Here is a 17,019-nt window from a genome sequence, read left to right as displayed (position 1 = left end):
CCATGTCTGAGTCCAGCTCCACCAGCTGCCCCTGGGCACTGCACTGCACAGAATAGGGCTTGATGGCCAATGTGGGGGGTCGCCAGGGGCTGGCAAAGGTCTTAATTTCTGCTGACCTCAGACCTGATCCCCACAGAAGACATGACATTGGCTGAGCACCTGATATGTGCTGAGCCCTGTGTTTAATACACTGATCATCACCTCATCTCTATCCACCCATTGGGGAGAACAGTGTTATCTGAGAACCCAAGATTCTTGGCACCAATGAGTCTATCCAACCCCACCCCACACACTAAGAGAGCTGAGCAGTTAGCATGGTTTCTATTGGCCTAAGACCACGTCCCTAAAATGACACCCCCTTAGGCTCCTTAAAAGGCCTGCCTGAGTGAGAACACTCAACAATACCAAAGGAACCTTGTGTGTTCCTGACTACAGGCCCTCACTTCCCCCTTTTTCTTAACAGCATTACCTTTTAGAAACTTGCGAATGTGAGTCTTTTCTCTGTACTGTGAGATGTACCTTCTCATGGATGGGAACCATGTCTTTGAAATGTGCTCCTCCCATCTCAGAGGCAGGAAGGAGCCAGTGAGCAGACACAGTCAGCCTAACTGCATGGACTAACCCCCTTAACATCCTTCAGTGCTTTTCCTGAACCCGCCCCAGCATTTAAAAAGCACCCCCTCACACACACACACACACATACCTTCAGTTTTGGTGGAGCTGGGACCAATGTACACTAGGTCTCTCCCCAGCTGCACTAGTCTAAATAAAATCTGTCCAGCTTTGGTTTCTCTTTGACATATTAACCCTCTTTCCCCCCGGAGGCCACCAAGGCCGGTGAAGTTAGCCACTCCCCAAGGTCACGTGAATAGGTGGTGGCTCTGAGGCCTCTAGACCCCACTCTCTCAGCCATGTCCTAGCTGGCCTGTTGACCCCCAGGCGCAGCCTTGGCAAGCAGGTGTGATCAGGGTGCAGGAGAACTCAGGCAGCCAGTTGCCTCTGACAACAAACATTTATATTGCTTTTAATAGGCATTTCCTCCGCTAATGTGCCATTTAATATGTGCTCAGAAAACAAATGTGGGCCAGCCCCACATGGCCTACCCTAGCCCCGGCCCCAGCCCCCTCACCTTCACAGGACCGGCCATCGGCTGCGAGCCGGAAGCCCACGGAGCAGCTGCAGTGGTAGGAGCCCAGCGTGTTCTCACATTTGTGGCCACACAGGCGCCCGGGGTAGCGCCGGCACTCATTGATGTCTGAAACAGAGAGGGCGGGCAGTTCAGGGGCCACGATCTCCCTTGCCAGTGCCACCTCTAACTCTCTCCACCAAGTCCTTCAGCCTCATTTTTCAGAGGATAGAGGAAAAATGACTTGTCTTCAAAAGAGGGCAAGTCAGCAGCAAGCTAGGGCCATAGGGGGGCCTGCCCACCCACTGGGCCCAGCCCCTGCTCCTTCCATGACAGCATTTCTGGGCGTGTGCCCACCCAAGTTCTCCACCCCAGGACCCCAAGGGAGGGTCCATGAGCTCTAAGGTGACCTGAAGGTGGGTGGGGCAGGTGCCAGCCTCCCCTGAGCACCCTGGTTTGGTGATGGCAGGTTCTAGCCAGTAGGGCCTGTCCCTGCTTCTGGTGGCCAGGTCACCATACCATCTTGCTGTCCTGGGCTACGTACACAGTGCAGGGCCCTGTGGCCTGCAGGTCAGCAGCAAATCTCTGGGAAATCACTAATCTTTGGGCACTTTGTAGAGTGGGCTAGAGCCTCACAAACACTCGGAGGTCTGAAGTGACACATGGGGGACGTTGGCTCAGGCCCAGGAGGGCGGCCGCAGAACTGGAATTGGAATGGGCCCCTTGACTCAGGGTCTTTAGAGGCTGCTTGCTCTTGAAGTTTTCTGAGGTGAGAAGCAGACCATGGTCACTTCAGGAAACAAAGGGCTGGTTCTCTTTGGTGCTACCTGGCCGGGCCCCCCCAAAGTTTATGGGGACACCCACGTACCCACACATGTCCTGCTGATGCCATCGAAATAGTAACCAGCTTTGCACTCGCAGCGGAAGCTTCCAGGGGAGTTCACACAGAGGTGCCCTGGCCCACAGGGCTCAGAGGGTGGCGAACACTCATCCATATCTTGCAAAAGAGAAAGATATGTTGAAAAATCTTTAGCGTGTGTATGTGTATGAGTGTGCATGTGCGTATTTTCCCAAGATGATCAGGAAGGAAGGTGCAAACTGAAATGTATAAAGTAGCATCATTTACACTTCAACACAATTTCACAGAATACCTAATACGTGTGGGGCCCATACTGGGGAGACAGCTGACCCTTACCCTCAGGGGACTCCTACTCTGGCCAACCAGCAATGACCTTAGTTAAGGTAGAAAGTGCCCAGAGACCAGGGGAAGATGCTGAGGAAGTGCTCTGGGAGTGACAGGGAAAAAGATCGGCTGGCAGGGACCTGGGTCCCAGACCCAAGGGCATGTAGGAACAGGTGGGCAGAGGGGATAGTCAAGAGGAAAGAGTAGCAAGACCTATTTCATCTGAAGTATACAGTTTGTGAAGCTGGGACCAGCTCAGGGTGACTGAATTGTAAGCAGGGGCCATCTGTCCTTTCTCTGTCACCAACAGGGGCTGTGGACACACTCTGTCACCAGGCGGACAGGTGGACAGGCGGACACTGTTTCCCTTTGGGCAATCTACTCTCCACTTCCCAGGGGAGAAAGGGTTGTGCTGGGAGCAGAGAGGAAAGTCCATCTCAGATATAGTTTTCTTCTATAATACCAACCGACACAGCGGGTGCCCTCCTCATTGAGATGGTAGCCACGGCCACAGTTGGGCACATTCTTCTGGCATGTATAGGAGCCCTCCGTGTTGATGCATGTGTGCCCGACAGGGCACGTAGGACTGATACTCAAACACTCATTGATATCTACAGCGGGAGAAACAGAGACATAGTGGTCAAACATAGAGTGCTTCCAAACCCAACAACTGGATTGTCAAAGAAACACCATTTTCATTCTCTTCATTAAAAAAAAATATTTTTTAATGTATTGATTTGAGAAAGAGAGAGTGAGAACGATTTGTTGTTCCACTTATTTAAGCATTCATTGGTTGATTCATGTATGTGCCTTTAACTGGGAATTGAACCAGCAACTTTGGTGTATCAGGACAATGCTTGAACCAACTAAGCTACCCTGGCCAGGGCTCCCTCCTTTTTGCCAAACCACAAAGAGAGGTACAGCCTGAAGCACACAGCAGCCCCCACTGGCTCCCAGATTTCACCAGCACACGCCATCTTAAACACCAACCACCTTCCTAGTCCGTCTTCCAGCCCCTAAACTTTCAACACCTTCACTTTCCACAGCACCGAACCCGAAGCTGCTTTTGGCCCTTCCACAATGAAGTCCCCTCTGAATCCCACATGGTGGGCTTGGCCACTTGGGTGCCATCCTGTATTCACACACTCTACCCAGGAAACCGAGCATCTTCCCTGAGTGGGGTGCAGGGCTAAGGGAGACAGAGGTGTTGTCCCCATGATGCCAGCATTCTTGCCTCAGCGAGGCTCTGGGATCCTCTGGGGACGAGCCTGGCCCCTGCACCTCCCAGTCGCTCTGGCCAGCCTCTCCCACAGCCTAGGCTCCAGCCCCAACAGCACACCTCTAGCGCCTGGATAGGGCACTCAGGTACCACTTCCGTGCCTTTATGCACATGGTCCTCGCCTAGGAAGCCATCTCCCTCATCTGCCTGGTAAACAGCCTCTTTTAATGCCCAGCTTAGTGCCACCTCCTCAGAGACATCTCCTGCTTGCCCCAACCTGGGCTCCTTGGGGCCTGTGCTGACTTGGCCCTGGCAGGAACGGGTCTATTTCCCTGACTGGACATGCCGCGGACACAGGGACTGTGGGAACTCACCTATAATGAACACACACCTAACAAGTGTGCATCAGTAAACCAACAAGGAGCCCTGGGTTACACGTCTGCTCACTCCTCACATGCAAATCAGAGCAAGATTGTACAAACTGGACTTTCTACTGATTTGTCTTCTAAAAGGACCTAAGTTTGTAAGAGTCACCCATTCAGACAGATACTTGGTGGCAAAGAGAAGAAAGTGATGGCGGAAGACCCCTGAGACAAAGAATAAGGGATCAGCTGTACTTCCCGCCCCCAGCCATGCCCACCCTCCTCAGAGAAATCAGCCCAGCCCCACCCTCCACTGGAATCGACCTGCTTACAGCGGCCTAGCACTTCACAGTTTACAGAAGCCTTTACATCCATTACTGCCCTCAACCAGCACAGCTAGTCTGCAAAGAGGCAGGGCCGGAATTGTTATCTGCATTGTATAAACAGGGAACTTCCTGGCTCAAGGTTGGAGTCAGGGGTCCAAGCAGGTCTGGGACCAGAGTCTCCTGCCTCCCACCCTGTATTGTAAACAGTTTATTAGAGCTCAGCCCCCTCTTTTATGTATTGTGTAAGGCGGCTTTCAGAGCTGCAGCCAGAGATCCCACAGCAAGCGAAGCTGACATTTACTATCTAGCCCTTCACAGAAAAAGCTTGCGGGCCTCTGTCCAGTGTCAAGGATAAATGCAGGCTTACCAATATCACTCCCTCCCCTCTATGCCTTGAGCTCTCTATTAAGATCTACAGTTCCCAAACTCTGTGCCATGGAATGCTGGTGCCTGGAGGGACGGCACGTGCCCTGGAGAGGGGGTCCCCCAGCCTGTGAGCTTCATGAGATAAGGACCAGGCAGGTGATCAACAAGCGAAGGAATGAATGAATGAACAGGAGAGTGAACAAATAAAGAACAAATAAATAGAAAAGGTCTGAAGCGCTTGGGAATACATCACACAGATTCTCTCTCAGGGGCTCCCATGGGAAAGCCCTGAAAATCCCAGCCGTAATGGGCCTGTTCACTTTGTTTAACACAATGACCATGGGGCCATTTACTGCCCCGGGATCCATGTGGAGCAGCGCATGGGAAGCCTGCACTGGCCCATTTCCTCACCCTTGCTCGCTAAACAGAAAGGAAGACGGTGAGCATGTGGAGGGGACTGGAAGGAAAAAGAAACCTGAGTCTCAAGGCCCTCAGCAACCGAGCCTCCAGGTCCTAGAACCTTATGTGTTTAATAACTGGATCGAGGCCTCTGCTTTCTAGGAGCCTGATCTACCCTTCACACCGGCCCCTCTACCTCCAGGCAGAGCTCTGCAGCTACAGGGCTGTCTACAGCTCTGTGTGGCCAGAGGAGCATCCAGTGGGCTGGTGGGGCCCCAGGGATGCTTCCGGGGGCTCTGGAAAGATGCATTCTGATCTATACATGATCTATATGTGCCCACCATTGATCACGCTGAACTGGGGGAGTGAGCGTGCCATCTGCAGAGGTGTGCAAGCAGAAGACCCACACAGAGGGCTCGTGCAGAGGAGGGGAGCTGCCCTCTCCTGAAACAGTCATTCTGTCTTGCTGCACTTCCTCCTTGTAAAGAATTATTTTGGATAATGCAGTCATTTTTTTTTAAAGATGACATAAAGGTCCTGACATAAAATGATATCCAAATACATTGTTAAGTGGGGAGAGCAAATTCAGCCCATTTTCATAAAAATCTCAAGGAAGTAGGAGCCCAGAGAACACACAGATGCCACTGAGCAGGGAAGAAGCTTTTTCCTTTCTGCACTTGGGTTTTATTTGCTTTTTGCTACATAGAAATGCATGTAACTTTTGAAATAAAAATAATAATTTTAAAAAGAGCCCTGAACTTGGCAAGGGTTATGTGCCCACAAAAAGAGTACCCTTCCCTTGCCCAGGGCTGAGATGAGGCTGCCCTGGAAAGCTAACATTTGGCTTTGAAGCCCCCACATTATATATAACCAGGTACTGGTGGGCTAGATCCTGCCCATGTCCAGGGCCTGGACTCCTGCGAGGTTTTACCCCGCTCGCCCAGGCTCTCCCACATTCAGGGGAGGACACTGAGGGGACTGTCCCTTCCTGCTGCTCTTGTGCCTCCCCCTGGACAGTGCTGAAACCTGTAGAGAAAACCAGGGCTAAGCTGAGACTTGGAAATATCCCTGCTTTGTGAAAATTGGGCTGGCTTTGCCATGAGTCAAGGTTTCCATCCCCAGCAGATGTCAGACTTCTCTAGAGTCCCCTGGAAGCCCATAGCAAGTCTGGGCAGGAGCCTCCTCCCTGCTGGCCCTGGGAGAGGGGGAGCCCCCTGCTCACTGGCCTCTCACTCAGTGATGACAGTTGGGCTGGCTTGGGGCCAATGCAGCTGGAGTGAGGCCCCCACAGGACAGAAGGGTGCTTTAGGAACGAAGACTGGAGCTTGGTTCAGGTAAGGCTCCTTTCCTAAGGGATTGCTATTCTATTTGTCTTTAAATACCCTGGGTTGGTTAAACAAGAAGGGTTTTCAATGCAAATTACCATCTCAAAATCAAAACCAATATAGGTTTATCTGCGAGAGGGTGAGATAGATGTCAGACAAAAACTGCGCCTCCTTGCTCAGGGGCTACTGGGGCAGCCCTGGGGAGGATAGGTTGTGACTAGCAGCATCTGTAACTCCGACCAGGGGAGAAGTCATTCTTACTCAAAAGCAGGACCCAGAAGCTTCTGCGGAGCAGAAGGCAAGAGCAGGCCAGCAGACCTGGACTCAAATGCCAACAGTGACTAAGCCACGTGGCTGACCTGGGTGACTGCAGGAGAAAGGACAGTCATCTCTTGTTTCCAGAACCAGAGGCTCCTGCCTCCTCCCCCAACCCCCATGGCTTCTCCAGCTTGACCATTTGCCCTCACACCTCCTATGTGCACTAAATTCACATGGGATCGTCTTTCATTTTCCACTGGTTTTTCTCTAACAGCAACACAGTATCTTTCTATTGTGAAATATAGCAACAAAACATTTGCCATTTTAACTGTTTACAAGCATACAGAGGAGTGGCGTGAAGGACATCAACACTTGTACAACCGTCACCACCATCCATCCTCAGAACTTTTCCATCTTCTCCAACTGAAACTCTGTGCCCTTGAATATAAAATCCCCATCTCCCACCAGCTCTCCCTGGAAACCACCATTCTACTCTGTGTCTATAAATTTGACTAGTAATACAGATTATTTTTTAAAATATATCAGACCCTCCGCAATCACCTCGATCAAGCCTTGCTTCAAGCCCACAATCCCGATACTATGATTAGTCCCATTTCACAGAGAAGGAAATTGAGGGTCAGAGGAAGTACACAAATCACCTTAGGTCCCTTAGTTCAAACCAAGTGTCCGACTCCAAAACCCAAACTCTTTGGTCTCAACCAGGGCGTTGCTACACTACAATAGAGCCCTGGGGCCAAATCCAGCAAGCCTACGGTTTGTGTAAATAAAGTTTTACGGAGACACAGCCCTGCCCATTTGTTGACATATCTGTGGCTGCTTTCAATCCTGCAACAGCAGAGCAGAACGGTTACAACAGAGACCATCCAGGTCACAATGCCTAAAACATGTTTATGATCCAGCCCTTTATAAGAAAAAGCTGGGTTAGACCCCTCTGTTCTACACGACGAGCCCTCACATTCCAGAGGGGCCCATCGCCAAGCGTTCACCCGGTCTGGTGGACCCCGGGAGCCTGGCGGCGGTGTCTTACCAATACAGTTGCCTAGAGCATCTTGTATAAAGCCGCTCTTGCATTGTAGCTTGGGTCTGCAGCGGAAGGATCCCAGAGTATTCTGACAGATAAAATCGGGGAGGCAGTTATGAATACCACTGTCACACTCGTCAATATCTGGTACATCATAAAAAAAGGAAATGGTTAGCAAGAGTCCTGCCAGAAGCATCTTACAACACTTTAAAATCACAAGAAAGTTTTTTTTTAATGCCCATTACTCAGACTATAACCCAAAACATTTCAATAGGGCAATAGGGAGGTCACATACAAAAAAGGGTCTGAGTTAGCCAAGCTGTGCTTGCATGACTGAAGACTTAAAATGCTTCTCCCCCCAAGCCTCTTATGAGACAAACTTTCTGTTATATAATAAATAACCCAGGCATTTTTCTGGCAATATGTGTTTTTTTGGGGGTCTTTTTTTTTTTTCATTTCAGGCTATACACATGTTCTGATTAGACCATAAAGCAATGATCTTAGCAGCAATAAACACTGTCTCTATAAACTCATTCATTCCGAAGTTGTCACAATATTACTAATATGAACAACCAGTGATTGTCATGATCTGAGTGTTGGCTGCCCTTCCCCTGAAGTTCATGGCTGTCAAATGTTCAAAAGTGTGTACTCAAAGCTGGCCAGGCCCCTGGGTTCTCAGGGTCCAAACCACCCAACGCGTCCACAGAGGTGGAGTGGGCTGAACTTGCCTAAAGCCCTCAGACGTCAGGAGGGTGTGCCTTGCTTTTGAGCTATGCTCATAATTCAACCAACGTTTTTACACAAGCGGTTTGTTGTCTGAAGGGCTGGAATCCCTCAGCACAAAACTATGTTCTAATAGAGCCTCATCAAAGCCTTATCTGCCAAATAACATCTATGGCTTGGCGAGGGAAGGCCGGCAGCCAGAAATGTCATGTTTTTACTCAGTGGAAGGATGCTTTGAACTTCAAGGAAGCCTGGAATCAGATGGAAGGCAGCTGTTGTGCAATATATATATATATATAACTTTTTTTTGGAACAAGCACACGTATGTGAGCACCTGAAATTCACCCCCGGCCTTGTTTTTAAATGATCATACTCTGAGCCTTTTCAGAACACCAAACATGGCATTGCCATTAAATAAGGTAAGCCCACAAGGGGGTACCGCAGCACCACAGAGCCCAGCCCAGACCCAGGGACCCCAAGGCTGCCTTTCCCATCATATATCTACTCCTGGGGAGGTGAGGGTTTCTGACTTGGACCATGTTATACCTTTGCAGTCATTGTGCTCCGTGAGCTCATAGCCAGTCCCGCAGCTGCTGTCTCTCTGGCAGCGGAAAGAGCCCACAGTATTGATGCAGGACTCTCCAAGCCGGCAGTTGTGGCTGCCCGTGATGCATTCATTGACATCTAGGAGAGACGGACCGACGCAAAAGTCACCAGCAGAAACGATGCTTTATCAGCAGGAATGTCCCAGAGGGCAGAGCGGATCGGTTCCCTGCACCCAGCACGTCCCCGTGCACGGCATTACAGATTCAGGCTGTGTGCTGGACTGGAGTTCTGGGCACTCGCCAAGGAATCAAAGCAATGGTTTTTCTCCCCCAATTAGTTTCAGATCAACTGCTCCTTCGAGCTCCTGCTAAGCAAAGAGTCAGGCCAGACTGGAGTCCTGTGATCTTGAAGAATCCTCTAAAGGGTTATCACTTCCTCCATCTCCCCATCTCATGAGAAGGGCGGAGGAGGCTGCAGACATGCCCAGGGCCTCTCAGCAGGTCCTGATTCACAGCCCAGTCAGACCCCCAGCCCCCACCCTCATTCCTAACATGATGTTCATATTCTCCTGGATGAAACCGCATGGTACAAACTCCAAGGAATGTTCAAAAGCCAGTCCTAGGTTGTTGACCTATGCACAGGGGGCCCTGAGTTGTGCAAGTGAGACCTGCCCAGATGTCAGGTAGAGGCAGAGGCTCCTGAGTGCAGTGACCTGCTGTCCCGCTGTCCCTGGAGCACAGTAACTTTACCTTCACAGGAGACGCCGTCAGGCAGCAGCTGGTAGCCCACAAAGCAGGAGCAGATGACCTCCTCACCAGTGTCTCTGCACTGCTGTTTGCAGGGTCCGCCACCTGCAGATGCAGCACATGTGAGCCGGGGCCCAGACGCACAGCAGACCTTGTGCTTTTCCAGCTCTGCCTGGACTAGGCCCAAGAGAATGCCCGCAGGGATGACCGACACAGAAGGGCAGGCTGCGCAGGCTGGAGCCCACCACGCCCCTCCCTTCCTGGAAGACCCAAACAACTGCAGCTCCAGGTCCCAGCCCTGGTCTGACAAATTGGGCAGCATGCAGGGTGGGCTCTGTCACTGTAGTGGAGCTGGAAGGGGCAAAGCAGATGAGTGTGACTACCACTGGGCACAGACATCAAGGGACCAGGCCACATAAGAAGGCAGGGCTCTGGAGAAACCCCTTCTGTCCCCTACATCTCTCTCAGCTCCAGTGGGCCACCCACTCACCCAGCTCCCTGAGCAGCCCTGACCATCCCTCCTGCACAGCAGCCAGCATGATGCTCAAAGAGCAAATCTCACAGGGACAAACCTCTACCAGGTAAAGATCCTACTAGATACAGTTTGATTGCTCTCCAGCACCTGTCGGACCCCGCCTACTTCTCCAGCCTCTTCCCCCACCTGTCTCCACTCTGGGTGCCCCAAGTTCCCACGCAATGTTAACTTCCCAGCTAACCGATCCTTTCCCACTGCAAACCAGCGGTCCCCTCACCCAGGAAGACGGTCTCATACCCTGCCCCCCAGAGCAAATTATGAGGCTTTCTGGTGCTGGGTCCTCCTCACACCTGCGCCTCTATGCTGACTGTTACTGTGCACTGACCACATCATTTGCTCTCTAATTAACACCCCAACTACAGAGCAAGCTGCTGAATGAATCTGTAGAGTAGACATGCCAGAATGTTTCATGAAAGGGAGAGAAACCTTTATCATATGGAGAAACAATCCTGCAACTACTAACTCGAAATTTGCAAATGTCTACGCTGGGAGTCAAATGAAAGGAGTGGATGATGGCACAGTGGGGAGGCTCCAGGGAGCAAGGTCAAATAGCACTCGCCCCTCCCTTGACAGGCTCCCAGGCTTGGGGGAAGCTGTGTTCATTATTCACAGGCTGGGAGCTGGGTCAGGTTCAAGTGGACATGGGGGGGGGGGGACATCATTTAACATCAGCTTCCAATGCGCTCCTTCTCTAAGCCCACCCTCCGCCTCCCTCGCCCACTTTGCCCCAGTGAAGAGGAGTGGGAAGGGAAGGAGCCCAGGAGTGCAGAGAGCACAGACAGTGACTTACAGTAGACTCCCAGCTAAAGGGCAGTTCCCAGGTGAACCGGAGCACTGCCTAAGGTCAAGCTCCGAAGGAGATTAGCACTGACTTTTCTTTGTTAACTACCAAACAGCCCTGGAGGAACCAGAGGCTCACCTCGGCAGCGGTCATTCAGGTAGGGGTCCTCCTGCTCCTCCTCCATCTTGGAAATCTTAGCTAAGGGGCAAGACAGGCAAAGACACATTTATCCACATGCAGCATCCCATCTTCTCTGAGAAGACACCAAATAGTCTGTTGTCCATTTGTATAACTTTCCTACAGTATTCATTATATCCTTTTGAAAAAGAGAATGACACTCATAAATGTAGTTAAATCTCCAAAAGATCTGTTATCACGGAAGCAGCATTGGCCCAGGGGCCTGGAATCATCCACATAATGTGGAGTGCTGTTACATTGTCCAAATGACTTGAATATTTCAGCAAAGGGAGTCACAGCCCCACTATAAATCAAGTCACACCCTCCAAACCTGCAGCAATGCACCGGATGAAAGCTTGTTGTTATGGGTTGAATTGTATCCCCCTGGTCCCCAGGAGATGCTGAAACCCTATAACCCAGCACCTGTGAATGGACCTTACTGGAGAAGGGTCTTTGCAGAGGATAAAGTGCCTCTTATCCTGAGATCATCCCAAATTTAATGACTGTGGCCTTATAAATATGGGCAATTTGGATACAACAACAGACACACAGACTATGAGATAATAAATGTCTTAAGCCCCCAGTCTGTGGTATTTTAGTACAGCAGTCCCAGAAAAGAAATACACTTAATTTAGTAGGGTGATACTCCCCTAGTAGGTCTGGTGTAAGAGAAACAGCTTAGTCCTTGTAACTTGGGTGGACATAGGTAAGGGTGGAAGACTCTCAAGTACTTGAAAATCAAGTCATCTGATGTTGAGGACCCTTCCATCAGACAAAATGACAGTAATCGAAAATCATTCATGATTCAGTAGCAATTAACAACTATGCTGGGTGGCAAAGTGTAGATCAAAAGAGACATAGAAAAAAGACTGCAAGGAAATGTGGCCTCCACAGAAACAGTATCTATCTATCTCCACAGTGGGTTTCCTCTTCCTTCTACCTTTCTATATCTTCTAAACGCCCACAGTGAGCATATGTGAGCATACATACATGCACACCGGAACAGTAACCACCGTTAAGAAGAAACATGTAATTCTGCTATAAAATTCAATGTAACAGAACTTACACATTCTAACTATGCACAAGGCATTCTTTCTCAGGGGCTATTACAACGTACTAAGGATCTCTACATAATTCAAAGAACTTTTCACATGTGGAAGAACCAAGCAAAATACCTATAAGGTGTAATCATTTCTTCTAGGTTAGAAAGCTAAGGCACCTTCACTCAGGGTATTAATTTAGGGACATTTTGTTCACTTGATGCCTTTAATCCCAACAAAGACCAAGTCCCGCCCATGTGCCAGGCACAGGCCAGGGTGTCCAGACCCCATCCTCCAAAGGGCTCTTTTGGATGTGAGGGCAATCTGGCTGCGACATCTGTCACCCCATTGATCGCCAGGGTTGATTCGGCTGATCTGGCTGACTAGGCGGGTGTCCCCTTCCTCCCTCACCGCTCCATGTGTGTCCCTCCCGAAGCTGTGCACTCAGTCGAAGAGGACGACCTTCCCCGCTAGAGGAGAGGACCGTTCTTCGGTCAAGGGCATACGAGTAGCTGCGCTCCCCTGCTAGAACCTTCAAACAAGTCTCAAAGGGCTCTTTTGACAAGTCCAGTAGGACTTGTGAGGAACTGTTTATCAGACAGATGATAAGGTCATCAAGATTTCCGAGGCATTTAGTGGGAGCCAGCAAGCCCGCAGTGGAAAGACTGCAAGACTGCTATCTCTGCCAGAAAATAAATCGCAAACCTGCACTTCCCCAGCCTTGGTCTCCTAATCTATAGAATGGGAATAACCAGGATATGCCCCAGTGTGGTTCTTCCAAACGACCCACGGTAAAGGAACAGGGTTCTTTTCCCAGTCTTAGACCAACACCTTGATAACATACAATAAAAACAAATGACTAGAAAAAGGAAGTTAAGAAAACTGACCTACGAGGCCTGATTCTTTAATTGATCAGACAAATTAACTCTATCAAATGCTTATAGAAGTTTCCAAAAGCTTATTCTCAATTCTGTACTGCTTTTGTCACAGGGCAGCATGGGTATGTGACCCCTCTGTGTGGCCTCACAGCAGCACACAATAGGCCAGCAATAAACATCAGTGAAGGGAGGAAGGCAGGCTGTGATGAGTGGGGGGGGGGGGGGGCAGGGGAAGTCCCCACAGGGACTCTGAGGAAGCCTGGGGCAGGGACTGAAGCTGATGAAAGACAGGGAGAAATAAGACATCTGGAGCAGCAGAAAAGCCCAGGATCATTCTTGAACCAGGACATAAATCAACAAAAGTCCTCCCCGGAGACGCAGGAGGAATTCTCCACCAGCATGAAGAGCTTGGGTTTGTTTAAAGTAAAAATGTCATCTCTGATTTCAAAAGTCCAGGAGGGACTCAGAATGTGGTTCCAATCCCTCTTTACGATTGAGATGTCAGAGAGCAGCCCCAGGCATCTGTGGAGCTCTGGAAATGAGAAATCAAAAACAAAGAACAAAAGACTGGTCCATTTGACCCCAAAGCCTGAAGCCACCGGGGGCCAAAAAGATACAGCAATGAATGACCTGACTGGGGGACATTTGTCAGGGTCTGTGAGCTCTTCCTTCCTAAGCCTTCCTGCCCCTAATCTATTTTTAATGGGGGTTGGGGGGGTGCGACTCAGAGTGAAAAGGAGTGAGAAGGGGCCCAGCGTCATGCAGCAAGCCAGGAGCAGAGCAGACTCCTGATGCTTTCCAGGGTCATTTCCACTCACAGGAAATCACTGCACAAGGGGAAGCGGTTATTAGACAACCGAGAAGTTTTCTGAACCCTGTAACTGTACCGTGCCTGAAGGCTGCGGGATTTATCTGGCTTCAGACAAATGGATGGTGGAGAGACAGAATCGGTAGACACTACAGCAGGGAGTTCCTCTCGAAGCTGCTCTTGGGGTCACTTGACCCTGTGTTGAATAAGTGTCTACTGTTTGAGAGAGCACAGCCTGCTGTTAGCAAGTGGCACCTCCGCCTCTTGTCTGCACATCGTCAGCTCCAGACGGAGAGAGAAGGCACCAGCCAGGGGACAGAAGGCAGGCAGGCATTCTCTCGCCTCTGTGTGTCGACCACGTGACCTTGAGCATCAGATCCTCACCCGTGAAACAAGAGCAAGGCCAGCCACCCACACTACCCAGGACTGTTGGAGGGACAGGGAAGAACTGCGTCAGTAAATGTTTATCGAGCCAGGCACTGTGCCACTTTGTACAAATTCTCCCATTTAACACTCCCAGTGACCTTATAAAGTAGGACTGCAATTATCCCCATTTCACAGATGAGAAAGCTGAGGCCTGGGTAAATCAGTTTGCCAAAAATACAATTTGCTTAGGACTGGGACATGAACCTGATTTGTTAGAACCCAGATCCCAAGCTCCCAGTCTCACTCTAGGACAGCAGGTCTCAGATGAGGTGACAAACATGAAACTTCCTCTGACAACTAGAATCTGCCTGCACCCAGTTAATGCAATGGTAGATGTGTGTTCCAACCCTGCCTAAAATGGTTAATTTTATGGATCTACTCAGTTGAGCCAGTGTACCCAGATATTTGATCAAATACTTGTCTGGGTTTTGTTATAATCATATTTTTCAGATGAAATTAACATTCAAATAAGCACAGCAGATTGCCCTTTGTAATGTGAGTGGGCCTTGTCTAATCAGGTAATAAATGTAAGAGGAAGACTGACCTTGCCCAAGTCAGAAGGAACTGTGATAGCAAATAGCCTTCATACTTGAGCTGTAATATCAGCTTTCAACTGAGTCTCTGGCCTGCTGGCCCACCCTGCAGTTGGGACTACCAGTGACCACAATCATGTGAGCCAGTTCCTTAACACACACACACACACACACCCTGTAGGTTCCATTTCTCTGGAAAACCCTGACTAATGCACTGCCCAAGAAGGAAGGCAGGAGAAGAATTACCTGTTTCCTGGAGGTCCCCATTGTCCGCAGGGGCAAAGTCTGTGGTCTCCTGGCCCTTGACACAGCAGGCCCGGAAGACCAGCCCACACTGGTAGCCGACCATGAGGTTGTACTCGCAGCTCTGGCCCTGGGCCTGGGCCGCCCTCCCCAGCAGGCAGCAGTGGCAGCACCTCTGCAGACAAAGGTGGGGACCCCAGATGGAGAAGTCAGACAACAACCCAGCGTGGCCCATGGGCCTTTCTGCCCCCACCATGTCCACTCTCCCTGGACAACAATGACACATGCCTTACTTAACTACTTTTTTAAATGGGGGTAGTAAATAGCAATGTAAGCTGAGCCCCCAAATCTCACAGGTCCTGGTTTTGAAAGGAGCCTTAAAAGGAGTTGCACCCAGCGCGTGTTCCCTGGCCCCCTCAACACCCCTCCTCCGCTCAGTTCCACACCTCCAGGAAGAGGGAGCTGTAAGAGGGGCCCTTTCAGGGTCACACAGGAGCCCCGTGGGGTTCCATTCCACATGTGTAGTCTAAGGTTTCTCTACTGTGCCTGGAGAATGAATATGCACCTAGCTCTTCCTCCCACATTAGGGCGAATCAGGCGGCAGGAACCAAATCGTGCATATGAAAAGCACAGGAACCTCAAGACAGGACATCAGGCAAGGGACAGGGTTGCTACCTGTCACTTGGACACCAGCCTTCCCAAAAGTCACACCTGAATACTGGGGACAACATTCACCCTGACATATGAAAAGCCCTTTCAGTCTCTATTATTATCTTAAGAGCCCAAACTTTCCAAAAGGCCCACAGCGGGAGCCGGGAGGTGCAACTGGGCTTCGGTTTCTGCGGAGATGATGGGGCTCCCATCCAGCTCATTCCACAACCCCTGCTGCCAGAAAGGAGGTGCCTTGGCCACCTCTCCCACCTTGTGCAACATGACTCACCCTTCCCGGAAACACAAATCACTCCATCTGCCAGAGCGACCTGTTCCCACTCCTGTTAGAATGTTCCATGCTTCTCTGCATCTCTCTTTCTCTCAAGTCTGGTGACATGGGCAGAGCTCTCTGCCAGGCAGACAGTGTCTGCAGAGCCCCAGCCCCGCCCAGGGAGGCGGTCACTGAACATCCAAGGTCCTGGCTCCTAGGCCCCCACTGACCAGACTGCCCCCACCCTCACCCCACCCGACTCCCTCATGCCAAAAGCCTCCTCCCATGAAAGTGCATAAAGGCTGGCAGAGGAGCACTGGACCCTCAATTCTCCATGGGAAGTCTCCCCATCCAAATCTGTGCGGAGAGAGAACGCCCAGAGAAGAACCCACGCAGCCCCTCTTGGGATCCAGATTTTAGTTCCAATTCTGGCTCCTTGAAATGACTCCATCACCTCCCTAACTGGGAATAGGAAATGTCTTTTCCAGGGAATTCACTGTCGTCACTGGGCACCTCCAAAAGAAACCCAGCTGACCAGGCTAACTTTCCACACTTGAGCTCCTCCGGCCAGCCGTTTTCTACCCTCTGTAGGAGGGAAGGGAGTGACAGCCTGGATATCACATCAGTTTATTTGCAGTTTTCAGACCTGGGAATGCTCCTTGGAACCCTGTACATCCCTGCAGAGAGGCAGACGCTCCACCCCAGTGGAGGACCTGAGTGATCTGACCCGGACCCAGAGTCCCAGATGGTTTGTGTCACAGATTCACAGCTCACGTTCGGTGTATGAGTCCCAGATGGTTTGTGTCACAGATTCACAGCTCACGTTCGGTGTATGGCTCTTTCTGGACCTGATGGACCCCACTTCCACTCTGCCTTACCAGACATCCCCACCCCCCTTGGTCCTCGGAGGCCACGTTGAAATGTGGGCCTCTCTGAACCTCCTTTTTCTCTTCTAGGGTAGTTATGAAGGTCATGTTATTGGAGGCCTTCATGGGGGCCTGTTCTGAGCTCTGGGCTCTGACTGGCCATGGAATGCAGAGAAGCCTAAGGGCCTC

At 50.6% G+C, this 17,019-nt stretch overlaps 1 protein-coding gene across 2 annotated transcripts in view; it reads right to left on the bottom strand.

Annotated features, from left to right (window-relative positions):
• Positions 1 to 17,019, bottom strand: part of FBLN1 (fibulin 1) — an 80,585-nt gene that overhangs the window by 43,605 nt on the left and 19,961 nt on the right. For both annotated transcript variants that reach the window (XM_066358658.1, XM_066358659.1), the window contains exons 4-11: positions 15,046 to 15,217; positions 11,076 to 11,135; positions 9,625 to 9,726; positions 8,876 to 9,013; positions 7,613 to 7,750; positions 2,777 to 2,920; positions 1,995 to 2,123; positions 1,130 to 1,255 (exon numbers count right to left, since the gene is read on the bottom strand). In XM_066358658.1, coding sequence (XP_066214755.1) covers positions 1,130 to 1,255; positions 1,995 to 2,123; positions 2,777 to 2,920; positions 7,613 to 7,750; positions 8,876 to 9,013; positions 9,625 to 9,726; positions 11,076 to 11,135; positions 15,046 to 15,217 — 1,009 coding nt within the window. The remainder of the gene's footprint in view (positions 1 to 1,129; positions 1,256 to 1,994; positions 2,124 to 2,776; positions 2,921 to 7,612; positions 7,751 to 8,875; positions 9,014 to 9,624; positions 9,727 to 11,075; positions 11,136 to 15,045; positions 15,218 to 17,019) is intronic.

Source organism: Saccopteryx leptura, chromosome 1 (assembly GCF_036850995.1).
Source record: "Saccopteryx leptura isolate mSacLep1 chromosome 1, mSacLep1_pri_phased_curated, whole genome shotgun sequence".
Classification (NCBI taxonomy): Eukaryota; Metazoa; Chordata; class Mammalia; order Chiroptera; family Emballonuridae; genus Saccopteryx; species Saccopteryx leptura.
The sequence above is the reverse complement of the archived record's forward strand: the minus strand, read 5'-3'. Positions and strand labels throughout refer to the sequence as shown.